The sequence below is a fragment of the Nycticebus coucang genome, chromosome 8, assembly GCF_027406575.1.
Source record: "Nycticebus coucang isolate mNycCou1 chromosome 8, mNycCou1.pri, whole genome shotgun sequence".
NCBI lineage: Eukaryota > Metazoa > Chordata > Mammalia > Primates > Lorisidae > Nycticebus > Nycticebus coucang.
In genome coordinates, this window is record NC_069787.1 from 58,403,353 (window position 1) to 58,418,863 (window position 15,511).

At 39.1% G+C, this 15,511-nt stretch overlaps 1 protein-coding gene across 7 annotated transcripts in view; it reads right to left on the reverse strand.

Moving 5' to 3' along the window:
• The window catches only part of METTL6 (methyltransferase 6, methylcytidine), a 138,353-nt gene that overhangs the window by 120,774 nt on the left and 2,068 nt on the right, over nucleotides 1-15,511 (reverse strand). For all 7 annotated transcript variants that reach the window (XM_053599023.1, XM_053599022.1, XM_053599024.1 and 4 more), the window contains 4 exons: nucleotides 15,300-15,434; nucleotides 10,131-10,301; nucleotides 1,961-2,102; nucleotides 57-255 (listed from right to left, as the gene is read on the reverse strand). In XM_053599023.1, the coding sequence (XP_053454998.1) occupies nucleotides 74-255; nucleotides 1,961-2,102; nucleotides 10,131-10,301; nucleotides 15,300-15,434 (630 nt within the window). In that variant the 3' untranslated portion in view covers nucleotides 57-73. The remainder of the gene's footprint in view (nucleotides 1-56; nucleotides 256-1,960; nucleotides 2,103-10,130; nucleotides 10,302-15,299; nucleotides 15,435-15,511) is intronic.

A 15,511-nucleotide genomic window follows, 5' to 3' on the forward strand; every position in this document is an offset into this window, starting at 1 on the left:
AAAATAAAAAGAGTAATTTTAAGCTCTCTTCTTCAAGGGGAGCTGCAAATGCCAACCTTATGAAAATGAAAAGTCAGGATTCATGGCCTGGGTCCAGGGTCACAGGAGCTGGGTTCTTTGGAGGCTTTTGAAATTTGCTCTGAAGGAAAACTCTAGGCACACACAAATCTTCTTTTTTATTCACTGTTTCTCGAAACACATACTCGTTTATCACTTCCTTGTAACCTGTGTCCGTAAAAAGCTGAGCCAGAAATTCTGTAAGACAAACAGGTCAACAATGCTCAAAGTCTTAACAACATCACATTTGCTCTGCAGTAGTAAAGAGGAAGTCTGGAGGGCTGAGACTGATTTTCTTTTTATAATAAAAATTTCAATGCTAAAGTTTTTTTTTCTTCTTTTCATTTTAATAGATTTAGGGGTACAAGTATATACAGTATATATGTGTACATGTTGTGTAGTGATGAGGTCTGGGCTTTTGGTTTACCTATCATCTGAGAAGTGTACATTGTACCATAGGTAATTTTTTATTCCCTTGCCCCTTCCAGCCTCCCCTCTTATGAGTTTCCAATGTCCATTAGGTTACTCCATGTATCTTTGGGTAGCCATAGTGAGAATATGTGGCATTTGTTTTTCTGTTGCTGAGTTACTTCACTGAGGATAATGGCCTCTGGTTCCATTCAAGTCATAGCAAAAGACATTATTTCATTCTTTCTGTATCAATGCTAAAATTTAAACAAATTCTGGGAACTAATACACTCCTACTTCTCACCTTATGTTCTGATAGAAACCTGCACTTAAACACTTTAATCAAAAAGAAGTAAATGATACAATCTAGAGTGCCCACCCTGCCCTATCATGAACTCTTAAAACAAAAAAGCCTGAGTAAGCTTGGTGGGTTTGAGCTCTGGCCTGCCGAACAACAATGACAACTACAACCAAAAAATAGCCAGGTGTTCTGGTGGACGCCTGTAGTCCCAGCTACTTGGGAGGCTGAGGCAAGAGAATTGCTTAAGCCCAGAAGTTGGAGGTTGCTATGAGCTGTGATGCCACAGCACTCTACCCAGGGCAACAGCTTGAGGCTCTGTCTCAAAAAAAAAAAAGGCCTGAGTAAAAAGGAAGGAAATTCTAATTTCATACAAAATCTACAATGGAAGAAAATTACCTAATAGTGATACATTTTTGAGGAAAATTTATCAAAAATAGTATATTAGTGCACATTAAATGAAATAAATGACTATATAGCATAAAGACACTTATTAAAAGCATTATTCTGAAGAACGGGCTATGAAACACTTTGCAGATATCAATGTATCTTCTCAATTATTTATAATTGGTTTAGTCAGATTTTATGACTCAGAAACTTTCTTTTTGAGACAGAGTCTCACTTTGTCACCCTTAGTAGAGTGCTGTGATGTGATAGCTCACAGCAACCTCAAACTCTTGGGCTCAAATGATTCTCTTGCCTCAGCCTCCTGAGTAGCTGGGACTACTGGTGCCTGCCACAACACCTGGTTATTTTTAGAGACAGAGTCTTGCTCTTGCTCAGGCTGGTCTAGAAACCATGAGCTCAGGCAATCCACCCACATCGGCCTCCCAGAGTGCTAGGATTACAGGCATGAGCCACGACACCGGGCCTTTATTTGCTTTATTTTTATCTGAATAACAAAGTGAAGTTTCTGACTTGCCCTTCCTTTCTTCTTGTGTAGGAAACGCAAATGGCATGTCAGAGCCTGTCCAGAGGCAGCTGTGAACTCTCTGTGGGCAGGGGCCATGTCTGTGCCTTCCCAGGTGCTGCATGAGTAGTATGTACTTGTTTGTTCAAGGGTCATGTGCATGTATGCCAAGTGCAGCCATAAGCCCTCCCTCTCCAACCAGCACTGCAGTGACAATGCAATTAAAAAACAAAACAAAACAGAAATAAAGAATAAAGTATTTCAAAACTAGGTTCCATTCATCTTACCATCAGTAAAAAAATATGATCTGGTCCCATCTTGTCTGACATAAAAGTTTTCTCCAAGTTTGCTGCTGGCTTTAAACCTAAGCATGGCATGATCATATATCCCATAGTCACGAAACAAAACGCTTTTGCCGGGTTTTAGTACCTAGGAAACAAAAGCAGGTTGTAGGTTAACTCTGGAGAAACCATTCAAATAAAATTTGATTACATCAGGAATTAAAATAACTTAGATGTGTAATAATCATGAAAGGGGTAAAACTGAAATACCCATAACGCGAAGGAAAAGGGCCTTTAAGTCAGGATAGTTGAGACTTGACAGGGCCCTTTAACACTGGAGACACTTCTTGAGCCACTCCAAGGGCACTCTGGAACGTCCAATGTCATACAATTAAAATGTTAAAGACAATAAATGAAACAGTCTTCTCCTCATTAAAGTAGTTTCTCCCACTTTTTATTAACCATTTCCTGGTACTCAAAATGTATTCAACTTGTGTCTTTAAAAAAATAGGATGTCACTTTGGCTTTTTACTGATTTGAGGTGGTAGTCCTCATTGTGAGCATCAGCTCTGGTGTTACTGTACTCCAATAATGTATAGCTCAATCAATGTGCTAATAACTTATATATGCCTAGCACTTAAAGGCTTACCAGACATTTTCTCACTGTTATCTTCTTCCAATTCTGGGAGGAAGGAGTATGATTATCATCCTCATGTGAGATGGGGAAACTGACACTCAAAAAAGTTAAGTGACTGGCCCATTATCAAGCATTACCCATTAAATGGGGAGAGTCAGGATTCACACTTAGTTCAAAAGGTCTCATACTGAAAAGTCAGATTTTTGTTAGTCTTGGTGGGTCGGGTAGGTAGGTATCACTCCATTTCTTCTAGAAATAAGAGAGGCTCAGTTGGGCATGGTAGTTCGTGTCTATAATTCCTGCTACTCAGGAAGATTGCTGGAGCCCAGGAGTCTGAAGCTGTGGTGAGCCATGACTGAGATACTGTCCTCCAATCTGGATGACAGAGTGAGACCCTGTCTCTTGGGAAAAAACAAACAAACAAACAAAAAAAACACATTGTGCTGGTATTCTTGATATAAAGAGTAGATCCTCAGGCCAGAGTACAATAGTTTAGGGAAGAAGATTGTTAGGACCAGGTGGTGAGTTGCACGTGAAAGCTTTTCAGAGATAAGGTGTCACAGAGTAGGTGCCTCAAAAATTAGAAGTCATGATCAGCAGACTATGTGTACAACTGCCCCTATATGACAAAGCAAACAGATACATACATTTCAGAATGAAAATTGGCATACATAGTAACTACTTTTTGTGTGAAAATTATTTCCAATTACGTAACACTACCAAATGAGAAAGCTCTTCAAAGGTAGCATTGATTTTATTAAATTGTGTGTGTATACGTATGTATGTGCAGTGGCCCAATGATACCTTACCATAACCTCATACTCTTCCCTCAAGGGATCGTCCTGCCTCAGCCTCCTAAGTAGCTGGGACTTCTGTATGTGTGACCACATCTGGCTTACTTTTCTATTTTTCTGTAGAGGTGAGGTCTCACTATGTTGCTCAGGCTGGTTTCAAACTCCTGGCCTTGAGTGATTCTCCCACCTTGGCCTCTCAAGGTGCTCGGATGACAGGCATGAGCTATTGCCCCAGCCCAATTTTATTAAATTGTACCATTCTGAATGATTTTTAAGATATTTTTAAAAAATGGACAAATACCACTTATAGATTTTTTGTCTCCTTTGGAAGGAAGTGATGTGTTTACCAATTTTTCCAGATGTAGTTTGATATATTTCCACTTTCTGAATGTAGTAAGAAAGATTGTTCACAATGCTTTGCTAGTACCCTAGTAGAGTTACTCAGTACATTTTGATCAATGCTTACATTTTAAATGTCAGTAAAGTCTCTTAGAAACATTCTTAGGCTGTTCAGAAACACTTAAGTTTTACAATGTAAATATAGGAAGCTGGATGCCATAGCTCAGTGGTTACCATGCTGGCCCTGCACACCAGGGGCAGCAAGTTCAAACCTCACCTGGGCTTGTAAATGGGAAAAAAAAAGTAAACAAGGGAAAATTCTGGAAAACCTAGTTCACAAAAAACTTAGCTTTCAAAAGGAAGGAAAGGCTTTCTATATGGGTCCGTGGAAAAGAACCACCACTCACAAATTTGGAAATTTTCATTCAAATCCCAGTTCTTCAATCAACTAATTGGATGACCTTGAGTAAGTAATTTTATCCCTGTGAATATAGCTTTTTGTCAAATAATGATTATAATACTAATGCTTCCTTGATCGTGAAACTGCATAGCTGGCCAGGCGTGAGCTATAGCATGTTCTCTCATTCTTTCAACAATTCTAAGTAGTAGGCTACACCGAGTACTATTATACTGATACTTCACAATAATAAGTCTCACAGTGAAGGTGACTTACTTGCCTGAGTTCTCATAACAAGGGATAGGAAAGACCAAAGTTCAGGTCTTCTGATGACAAATTCAGTCTACTTTTACTTCACTCTATTCCCAAAATGAGGAAATTCAACTTTAAGATTGTCTTCCAATTTAAAATTCTGTGATTCGAAATTTACCTAGTGAGAACATGCTGGAGTAATTAGAACTATACTACAACAGCTTATTACTGTGGTTGTTCACGCAAGGCTTTAGAGTTGTCCACAGGATGTCTTAGCAGAGGCTGAGAGATAGCTTCTAGTATTTTCTGATGAAGTACATGATTTTTAATTAATGAGTCAGTCACTATTATGGCAGAGAGGAGGTAATCAAATGCAGTTGTCAGTTCTTTTCAGATCAGCTGAAAAAAGATTCTATGGGGGATGAAAATAGGAGGAATACCGAAACGGAGTTTGTTACTAAATAAAGGTATGGCCTGGGACTACTTAAGTCACTTTTTTTCTTTTATTAATATAGCATACCTACTAAGATATAGACAACACATTTATATAGTATATGAAAACTGATCTATGACGACAGACATCAGGTTTCCTGGGGTCTTTGGATAATGGAGGAAGCACTGGGAAGCCTGCAGAGATATCAGACCCATTTGCTATCTAGGTAATTCTTACATGGGTGTACACATAGGTAAGTTGTGAATTAAAAAGTGAACTCACCACTCAGGGTAGCAACTAGAATATTATCAACATTGCCGCATCTCTGCATCTGCCTATGTGTTTGTCCCTTGCACCCCACCCCTAGACTTCCCCTGGATAAAAGTCCTTAGAGCAGTGGTTCTCAATTTTCCTAATGCTGTGGCCCTTTAATACAGTTCCTGTGGGTTGCAACCCACAGGTTGAGAACTGCTGCCTTACAGTCCATAAGCCCAAAGCCTCCCAGGTTAGAATTCAGGGGGGCTGTGAATTTAGGTAGAAAACAAAGTTACACCTTTATTTTTACTACTTCCAATGGAAACTTAGCATCACTTCAATAATGTTTTTTTGTTGTCTGTTTTGCTTTTTGAGACAGAGTCTCACTCTGTCTCCTGGGTTGAGTGCCATGGTCATAGCTCACAGCAACCTCAAATTCTTGGGCTCAAGTTATCGTCTGGCCTCAGCCTCCTGAATAACTGGGATTACAAGTACCTGCCACAAGGCCTGGCTAGTTTTTCTATTTTTCTTTTTTTTTAGAGACAGAGTTTCACCTTATCACCCTTGGTAGAGTGCTGTGGCGTCACAGCTCACAGCAATCTCCAACTCCTGGGCTTAGGCGATTCTTTTGCCTCAGCCTCCCAAGTCGCTGGGACTGTAGGCACCTGCCACAACACTCGGCTATTTTTTGTTGCAATTTGACCAGGGCCAGGTTCAAATCTGCCACCCTCGTTATATGGGGACAGCGTCATACTCACTGAGCCACAGGCACTGCCCTGGTTTTTCTATTTTTAATAGATGGGGTATTGCTCTTGCTCAGGCTGGTCTTGAACTCCTGAGTTCAAGCAATCTACCCATCTTCGCCTCTCAGAGTACTAGAGTTACAGGTATTGAGTCATTACTTCAATTATGAATGCAGGAAACCACAATTCTGATACTAATAGAAATCACAAATATCCTCTTATCACAGTACAGTTCTTGCAAATAACTTCAATTTATACTTGCCACTACTTCAAAATCATGGTATTCATTAGACCTACCACTAGAGATCTTGTTAATTAACGTGTTAAAGATGACTTATCACATTAAAAATTGTTTTATAATATATATGACTGTAGGCTGGGTATGGTGGCTCATACCTGTAATCCTAGCAATCTGGGCAGCCAAGGTGGTGGATCACTTGAGGTCAGGAGTTGGGGGACCAGCCTGAGAATAAGACTCCGTCTCTAAAAAAACCTAGATGGGCACTGTGTTAAGCTCCTATAGTCCCAGCTACTTGGGAAGCTGATGCAAGAGGATAGCTTGAGCCCAAGAATTTAAGGTTGCTGTGAGCCATGATGCCATGACACTCTAAGGGTGACAAAGCGAGACTCTGTCTCAAAACAAACAAACAACACCCCCCTCCAAATCCCATATATTACTGAAACCATGGTTTCCTTTGTAATCTATTTTATTTTAGACAGTTAACATTCTGAGGGGTTCATAGGTTTCACCAGAATGCACAGGGGGTTCATGGCACCAAACCCACCCCTAGAGCTCTACTAGCCTAGATCCATGTTATTGGTCTATTGCTTTTTTCTTTTTGGGGCAGTTTTTGGCCGGGGAGAACCCGCCACATCTGGCATATAGGGCTTGTGCCCTACTCCTGTGAGCCACAGGCGCTGCCCATGCTTTTTTCTGTTTTTTGGTATGGGGTCAGGAGGTCACTCAACAACAGTATGCTTGCTATCAGCAGTCTTCAGAAGCTTGCTTTCTGAAAATCAGTCTATGTCACTGTGTGTAGCTAAGGTCATTCTCTTTCAGTGCTGAACACTATTCCACTGAACATGCCACAATTTATTTATCTATTGATGACTTTTGGATTATTTTCAACTTTTCTTTTTTTAAGAGACAGAGTCTCATTTTATTACCCTTGGTAGAGTGCCGTCGCATCATAGCTCACAGCAACCTCCAACTCCTGGGCCTAGGCGATTTCTTGCCTCAGCCTCCTGAGTAGCTGGGACTACAGGCGCCAGCCACAACACCCGGCCAGGTTTGAACCCACCACCCTTGGTACATGGTGCTGGCGGCCTACTGACTGAGCCACAGGCGCCACCCTATTTTCAACTTTTTTGCTATCATAAACACTGCTCCCATGAACACTCTCCTATGTGTATCTTGGTGTGTGGGGGTCAGTTTCTTAGGGAATATATGTAGAAGTAGAACTGCTACTACTGTACAGTGCTAAGAGGATATTTGTGATTTCTATTAGTATCAGAATTTTGGTTTCCTGCATTCATAATTGACATAAGGGCCAGACGTGGTGACTCACACCTGTAACTCTAGTAGCAGTGCTACTCATGAATGCAAATGATCAACTTTAAAAAATTATGTCAAACTGATTTCCAAAGGCGTTATACCAATTTATACTCTTACCAGAAAAGTACAGGAGTCTTACTGATCCATATCCTTATTAATACTTGGCCTTGTCAGACTACTTAATTTTGCTAACCCAGTAGTATCTCATTATGGTTTTATATTACATTTCCTGGGTTACTGAAGTTATCTTTTCACTGATAACTGTGAAACTGTTAACACACAATTTGTATGTTCTCTTCCATAAAGTGACAATTCATGCCTGCCCATTTTTCTATTAACTTGTCTTTCTTATAGACAGACAGGAATTCCTTATATATTTTAGAAACTCATTTTTTGTCAGATGAATCACAAATTACTTTTCTCAAGTTGCCTTTTTAGTTTCTTTATTTTTTTAGTCTTGCTATGTTGACAGAATCGTGCTCTGTCAGGCCAGATTGTGTACTACCATGCTTGGCTAATTGTCTAAAAATTTTTTTGTCGAGACACAGTCTTGCTATGTTGCTCAGGCTGGTCTTAAAACTCCTGGCCTCAAGTGATCCTCCCACCTCAGTCTCCTACAGTGTTAGAATTACAGGTATGAGCCAACACACCTGGTTAGTTTCACACTTTTAATAATCCTTCACCTGAACTTACAAATCAATCTTTCCCTCTTTTCCTTATGTCCTTTCTTCCTTTTTAATCTAGGTTAAGGTCCATGCCCTTTTGTGAGTAAATGATGGGTTGTCAACTGCTCAGATAACAGAATCAGAGAATGGAATTAAAGGAAAAAAAATCCTACAAAACTCACGTGCAGATGGCTAAATTTTGTTGGGCTGGTGGCTCACACATGTAATCCCAGGACTTTGGGAGGCTGAGGTGGGAGGACTATGTAAGGCCAGGAATTTGAGACCAGCCAGGACAACATGAGACCCCATGTCTACAAAAAATAATTTAAAAATTAGCAAGGTGTGGTAGTATACACTTGTAGTCCTAACTGCTTGGGAGACTGAGGTGGGAGGATTACATGAGTCCAAGAGCTCAAAGTAGCAGTGAGCTATGAATGAACCACTGTACTCCACCTGAGGACAGATAGAGATCCTATCTCTAAAAAATATATAAATAAACAAAAAACTAAAATATTAAAAATATTGTTTTAAGTGAGAATAATTCCCTAACATGTTTCTATGGTCTTAAATTTCTTTTTTTTTTTTTTAGAGACAGAGTCTTGCTTTGTCACCCTCGATAGAGTGCTGTGGCATCACAGCTCATAGCAAATTCAAACTCTTGGGCTCAAGAGATTCTCTTGCCTCAGCCTGCAGAGTAGCTGGGACTACAGGTGCCTGCCACAACGCCCAGCTATTTTTTATAAAACCAAGGTCTCGCTCTGGCTCAGACTGGTCTTAAAGCTGTGAGCTCAGGCAATCCACCCACCTCAGCCCCCAGAGTACCAGGTTTATAAGTGTGAGCCACCATGCCCTACCTAGGGTCTTAAATTTTCTACCTAATTACTTATTTTAAAACAATTAAAACTGGCGGCACCTGTGGCTCAGTGAGTAGGGCGCCGGCCCCATATGCCAAGGGTGGCGGGTTCAAACCCAGCCCCTGCCAAACTGAAAACAAAAAAAAATAGCTGGGCGTTAGCCCAAGAGTTAGAGGTTGCTGTGAGCCATGTGACGCCACAGCACTCTACCCAAGGGCGGTACAGTGAGACTCTGTCTCTACAAAAAAAAAACCAAACAATTAAAACTAAGGTAAAATTTTAATATATAGCTCTTTAATGTATAGCTCTATACAGAAGCTACTTTTTCAACTTGCTGAATGCTCTTCCCTTCCTCTGTAAAAGCAGACTGGTTAAAGCCCATGACTCCCTGAGTAGTTGAGGCTTATAGGTTTTCTAGAGTATGCAACTTGCACGTCAGTGCCCCAGGACAGCTGCAAGCTTACCATAAGCCACTTGTCTTTGTTCCCAAACTTGCTTATGCCAGTTGTGCTTAGATTTCAAATGATATACTTTAATTAGGAAAGTACATAACCATGAATGTGACTAGAAAGCATTTTAAGTTTCCATAAAAAATTGAAATTTTGTTTTTCTTTTTTTGTCTTTGAGACAGAGTCTCACTCTGTCGCCCTGGGTTGAGGCCACAGCATCATCATAGCTCACAGCAACCTCAAACTCTTAGGCTCAATAAATCCTCTTGCTTCAGCTTCCAAAGTCACAGGGACTACAGGCACTCCCCACTGTGCCAGGATAGTTTTTCTATTTTTATTTATTTATTTTTTTGAGACAGAGTCACTTATCATGTTCCTATCATCTAGGAACTATATACTTCAACATTTTACCGGCAAAGAAACTGAGGCTTAGAAAGGTAAAGGAATCTGCCAGAGTGGTGAAGGCAGGCTTTGAACCTAGGCACTCTGACTCCAGACTTTGTGCTCTTGACCACTGAACCATACTTCTTCTCATCTCCCCACAGGACTCCTCAGAATCCAGGTAAATGCAAAATCATCCTTGCTCCAGCTAGCCAATCTGTGAAGAGTAGCTATGGCGCTTCCACAAATCAGAATTTAGGGTGAATGTTATACCAGAGAATTCTTTTCCGTGTACTGACTATGAAGCCTACCTAATAAAAATGGACAGACTATGTCAATCTAGACAAGAGTACATGAGCATCAGAGAGAAGATAAGCTACAGATTAGGACTAACTCTCAAGTGTAGGCCCCAAATCACTAACCTTGTAAACATTTTGTAGGACACAGTGCATCTTCTCAGGGTGAATAGCTGAGAGAACAAATATCAACATGACAACATCCACTGACTCTGGCAGTATATGATCCAGGAGGTCATCTTTAGTCAGATCACACTGGAATACCTTGCATCTTTCTGTGTTATACAAAGGATTTTGCTACAGAGGAGAAAAACAAAACTGAATTTTAATGCAATAACTACACTGACACACAGAAAAGTATAGCTTCAAAAGGTGATCCTATTTCCATTTGTGTACCATGGCATATAAACAAGCAACCACTTTGTTACTGGATAAAACAGAGTAATAAATCATTTGCATATAAAGCATGCAATATTCAACATTGCTACAAGGGGCCAGATTTCATTTGACAAATTATTTTAAACTGAGGATAGAATACAGTCTATTACATATTCAAAAAATTAGCATTTTCTAAGCATGTATTTCCAGAAGGATGGTAGTCTAAAACTGCCCTCTGCTTCCTTAATTCCCCATTGAATTATCCACTGCAAGCCTAAACCCTATGAGAATCCCTGTCAATTCCTCTTACTGAGATACTCTCACAGTTCCTCTGGGTTATATTCTCCCTTGATATAGCAAGCTAAAGAAACTAAGTTTTTTTTGGACTAAGTGTGTTCCTGGTACATTCTGGTTGCTTGGCTTCAACACATGTTCTTGTATTATGAAGAAAAATATGTAAATGAGGACCTGAATAGATACAGTTAATGGATAGGAAAATTAATATTGAAAAGATATCAATTCTACCCATAATTCAACTTCTAAATCTACTGCAATCTCAACTGAATCCCAAAAGTTTTCTAGGAACTTATTCATCAGAAAGTAAAAATCTTGGCTAGGGGCCCATAGCTCAGTGAGTAGGGCACCGGCCACATATACCAAGGCTGGAGGGTTAGAGCTGGGCCCAGGCCCCCTAAACAACAACTACAACAAAAAAAAAATAGCTGGGCGTTGTGGCAGGCGCCTGTAGTCCCAGCTCCTTAGGAGGTTAAGGCAAGAGAATCGCTTAAGCCCCAGAGTTTGAGGTTGCTGTGAGCTACGATGCTACAGCGCTGTACCAAGGGCGACATAGAGACTTTTTTTTTTTTTTCTATCTCAAAAAAAAAGAAACAAAGTAAAAATCTTTAGGAATAGCCAAGTAAATTTTTAAAAGGAGGAATGAAGGAAAAGGTACACTACTGGACATCAAGATGGACTATAAAATGTAGAAATAAAACAATGTGATTTGAGAATGAAGACATAAGATCACTGAGACAGAATACAGTCCCCAACACTGACTTGTATATACTACATATATGCACACAGGATGTTAGTATTTTCTCTAAGATAGACAAAGGTGACAATTAGATTAAAAGGTAGACAATAAGTGTGACAATTATCAGTGAGGAAAAACTAAATTCTCATTAAATTTACTGTGTTCAGGTAACTGGCTATTTGTTTGAATTAAAGCACAATTGGCTACCCATGTGCATTAAAGGACTCCTGGTTTCAACCAAGAGATGTGCAGAAGTGGAAAGATATAGCTCCCATACTTAAGGACAGAAAAACTGGAAAGATAGCAAAGTAACAACTTTCCTGTGAACCTAGAACAACAGAGGTCAAGCAAACACAGGCAACAAGTGAGACCCCTTGTCTACCAAAAATTTAAAAAATTAACCAAGTGTGATGGTACCAACTGTAGTCCCAGCTACAGGAGGCTGAAGGTGGGAGGATTGTTTGACTCAGGAGTTCAAGGTTGTGGTGAGCTATAACTATACCACTGTACTCATTACTCCATCCTGGGCAAGAGCAAGACTCTGTTTCAAAAACAAACAACAACAAAAAAATGGAACAACCTGCCACCTCAAACTAAAATTTAGAGAGGCAGATGGGTGCCCTCAGAGAGACACACACCCAAGCACTCGAAGACAAAACTAGAAATTTAACAAATTGATAGGTATTAGACTTCACAAGTATGTTCCCACCCCTTGTAGGTATTTCCACAAGAAGTATCACCAGGCCTTCATAGGACGATGTTCTTTCTGCTACTGGCCTTTCTCATCTACTTTAAGGAAGAGAAGGTTGAATCTGCAGTGGCAAGGTTATCTGTGGCCTAAAGCTTAAGGACGCTGGTGGAATACCACTGCAGCTGAGGGAAAGGAGTTATTCTACCTAGACTCAAGTCTTAATCTGCAGGGAGAAAAGCCTTGAGATATAGAGGAGGACATGGTGGATTCCTCCTGCAGCTCGGGGAGAAAAGCTTATTTTTGGAGAAAGAGAAACACTTGTGAAAGCCACATCCTTGAGACACAGGGCCACAATATAGTTCAAAAATGGAGGAGAACATTAGAGAACAATCTCCTCCACACACCGCCACCAAGTCTCCCAATAACAACAGTAATGCAGCTGGAAGAGCTTTAACAGATTGATTCTTTAGGGAAACAGCACAAAAACATAAGACCTAAAGACAAGAAAGAAGACAAAAACAAAGTCACGAGAGGAGTCTAAAGTCCCTTGTACCCATAGCAACAATAAACCTCACAGATAGCTATAGCAACAATAGACTTCAAACACAACCCAACTCCTGACTAGATTATTACAGATCTCTATTACCTCAGTATCCACTGTTTGTATAAAATTTGCAACTTCAACCCAAAAATATATGGCATTCCAAAAGCAAGAAAAATACAGTTCGAAGAAGCAAAGCAAGCATTTAGAGCCAAACTCAAATATAACACAGACATTGGAACTAAAAGGTGGGACATTTAAAATAACCCTGATTAAAGTCTCTAATATAAAAGACAACATGTAAGATCAGACAGGTAACTTCAGGGATGGAAACTAAAAAAAGATTCAAATGGAAATGCTAAAAAATGGCTGGGTGCGGTGGTTCATGCCTATAATCCTAGCACTTTGGGAGGCTGAGGTGGGTGGATTGCTTGAGCTCACAAGTTCAAAACCAGCCTGAGCAAAAGCAAGACCCCCATCTTTACTAAAAATAGAATAATTGACGCAAGAGGATTGCTTGAGCCCAAGAGTTAGAGGTTGCTGTGAGCTATGGGGCCGGCGTTGGGGGGAGATGCTAAAGCACATTATTTAAATGCTGTAGGGCAATAGCAAATGGTGTAACATACATGTAACTGCAACCTCAGGAGAAAAGAGAATGAGACTTAAACAAAGTATCTGAAGAAAAGTAATGAGTACAAATTTTTCCAGATTAACTAAAAAAATAATGAAAATTATAAAAGTAAAATATAGGTGACTGTGTCTAAATCCTAAGAGTAAAGAGCTCCTAAACCAGACATAAAACTTAAGCACCTCAAAAGGAAAAGGTTAATACATTTGACATAATGGACATCCCATGAAGGGGAAGAGACAACACAAAACAATGCTGCGTAAGCTTGAAGAAATGTTTGCAATATACATAACAGGAGATTCAGAATATATCCTGAAAAAAAAGAAAATGACAAACCAATAGAAAAATGTACAAAGGTTAAAAAGAAACAATTCTTACTATAATACAAGCTTCACAAGGGTAGGGACTTTTGCCCATCTGTTCACAGATTACCCCTAGTGTTTAGAACAGTGACTGTCACACATTAAGCTCTCAATAAACATGTAGAATAAGGAACTTAGAAGTAACTAACACTACTTACGTATTACGAATTAGTTTAACCTCTCTGGTAATTTGGGAAAAAATAAATTAAAAATATGGAGACAAAAAACAAAAACAAACAAAAAAAAAACGGAGACATTATTTTCTGCCCATGAGTTTAGTAAATATAAAAAAGACTGGTATCAAATGTTGAGGAAATAGCAAAAAAGGTACCTTTATATTATTGGTGAATTTATAAATTGATATGATCTTTTTGGAAGGAAACTTGGCATTATCTATTAAAATTTAAAAGTACATGCTCTTCTTCCATGGAATTCTACTTCTTCCATTACTCATCACAGAGAAATGTGTACACACAAGTTTTGGGAAGCACGTGTACCGATGCTGGTCACATTAACCCTATTTGTAAGAGCAAAAAATTAGAAGTGATTCAAATGAGTATCAATAGGGCAACTATTAAAGTATGTATATTCATTCTATGGAATACTTTAACAGGTAAATAAAATCTACATTACCAATATAAAAAACTATAAGATACACTAATGTAAAGAAAGCAAGTTATAATAAATGTGATACCACTACTATTGAAAAAGTTTAGTGAATGCTAAAACTGTGAAAGGTTGATGGGGAATTAGTTATTTGCATGTTGTCAAAGTGTCCCCCACATATGAGTTAATGGCAAAAGGAAAACATTTTTATAACAGGGGACTTAGGCAGTTACTACCTTAACCCTTTGGCCAAAACTATTATGATATCATTTATAGTGAGATCACCAGACAATACTGCCTCTTGACAGGACATAACATGCAAAATACAACATCACCTATTAAAATGTTTTTCACAAATATTATTTTGTCTGACTTAAATTTAACTTCTAGTTCATAGGAAATACAAAAGATAGAGGAATAAGCCAAATAACATAAAGAAAAAATCTGACTAATCTGGAATGTGAGACTTTATTATAGAAAACTGGCTTGATCTCTACAAGAATTCACTGTAAGTGGGGAAAAAGGTAAGGGGTAAAGTAGGAGTATTTTAGATTCAGGAGATTTAGAGGACATATGGAAGAATTAAGAGATAGCCCTTAAGTGGATTAAAAATGATAATAAAAGACACCTGGAACTATTTGGGGAACTCTGAATTGGAACTGGAATTAATGACATTAGGAGATTATAGTTATTTTTGTCAGCTATGATAAATTTATTGTGGTCATGTTGAAAAGCTCCCTCCCCAAATGAATACAGATATATTTAGAAGTCAAATGTCCTTATGTTTGTAATTTATCTTAAATTAATTCAGTCAAAAGTCTATAAAGCAAAAGGCGTTAAATATATGGATGTTGTTACGGTATTTTTCCCCTACTTTTCTTGAATAAACCTGCATTTCTATATGTATTGTATACGCAGGTGATCAGGAAAACAAGACTCATGGTGATCACAGCTGGTTAGCTCCGGGGAAGACTGGAATTGGGCAAAGGGTAGAGGGCAGGTCAAACAAATCTAAGAAAATAGAAACACAGCAGAACACATGCATGGTGCACCAACCTTAACATATTCAACTGCTCTTGGAGAAAAATCACAGGCATAGGCAAAGATATTCACATCTTCTTCTAAAAGCGGAAATAAACAGTTTCCAACCCCACAGCCAGCTTCCAGCACTGTTAACTTTTGATCTTCAAACTGGAGAAAGAGAACCCAAAGTTACAGTTCATTACTTGCGCATAATGAAGAAACAAACCAAACTAAATGGTTAAGGG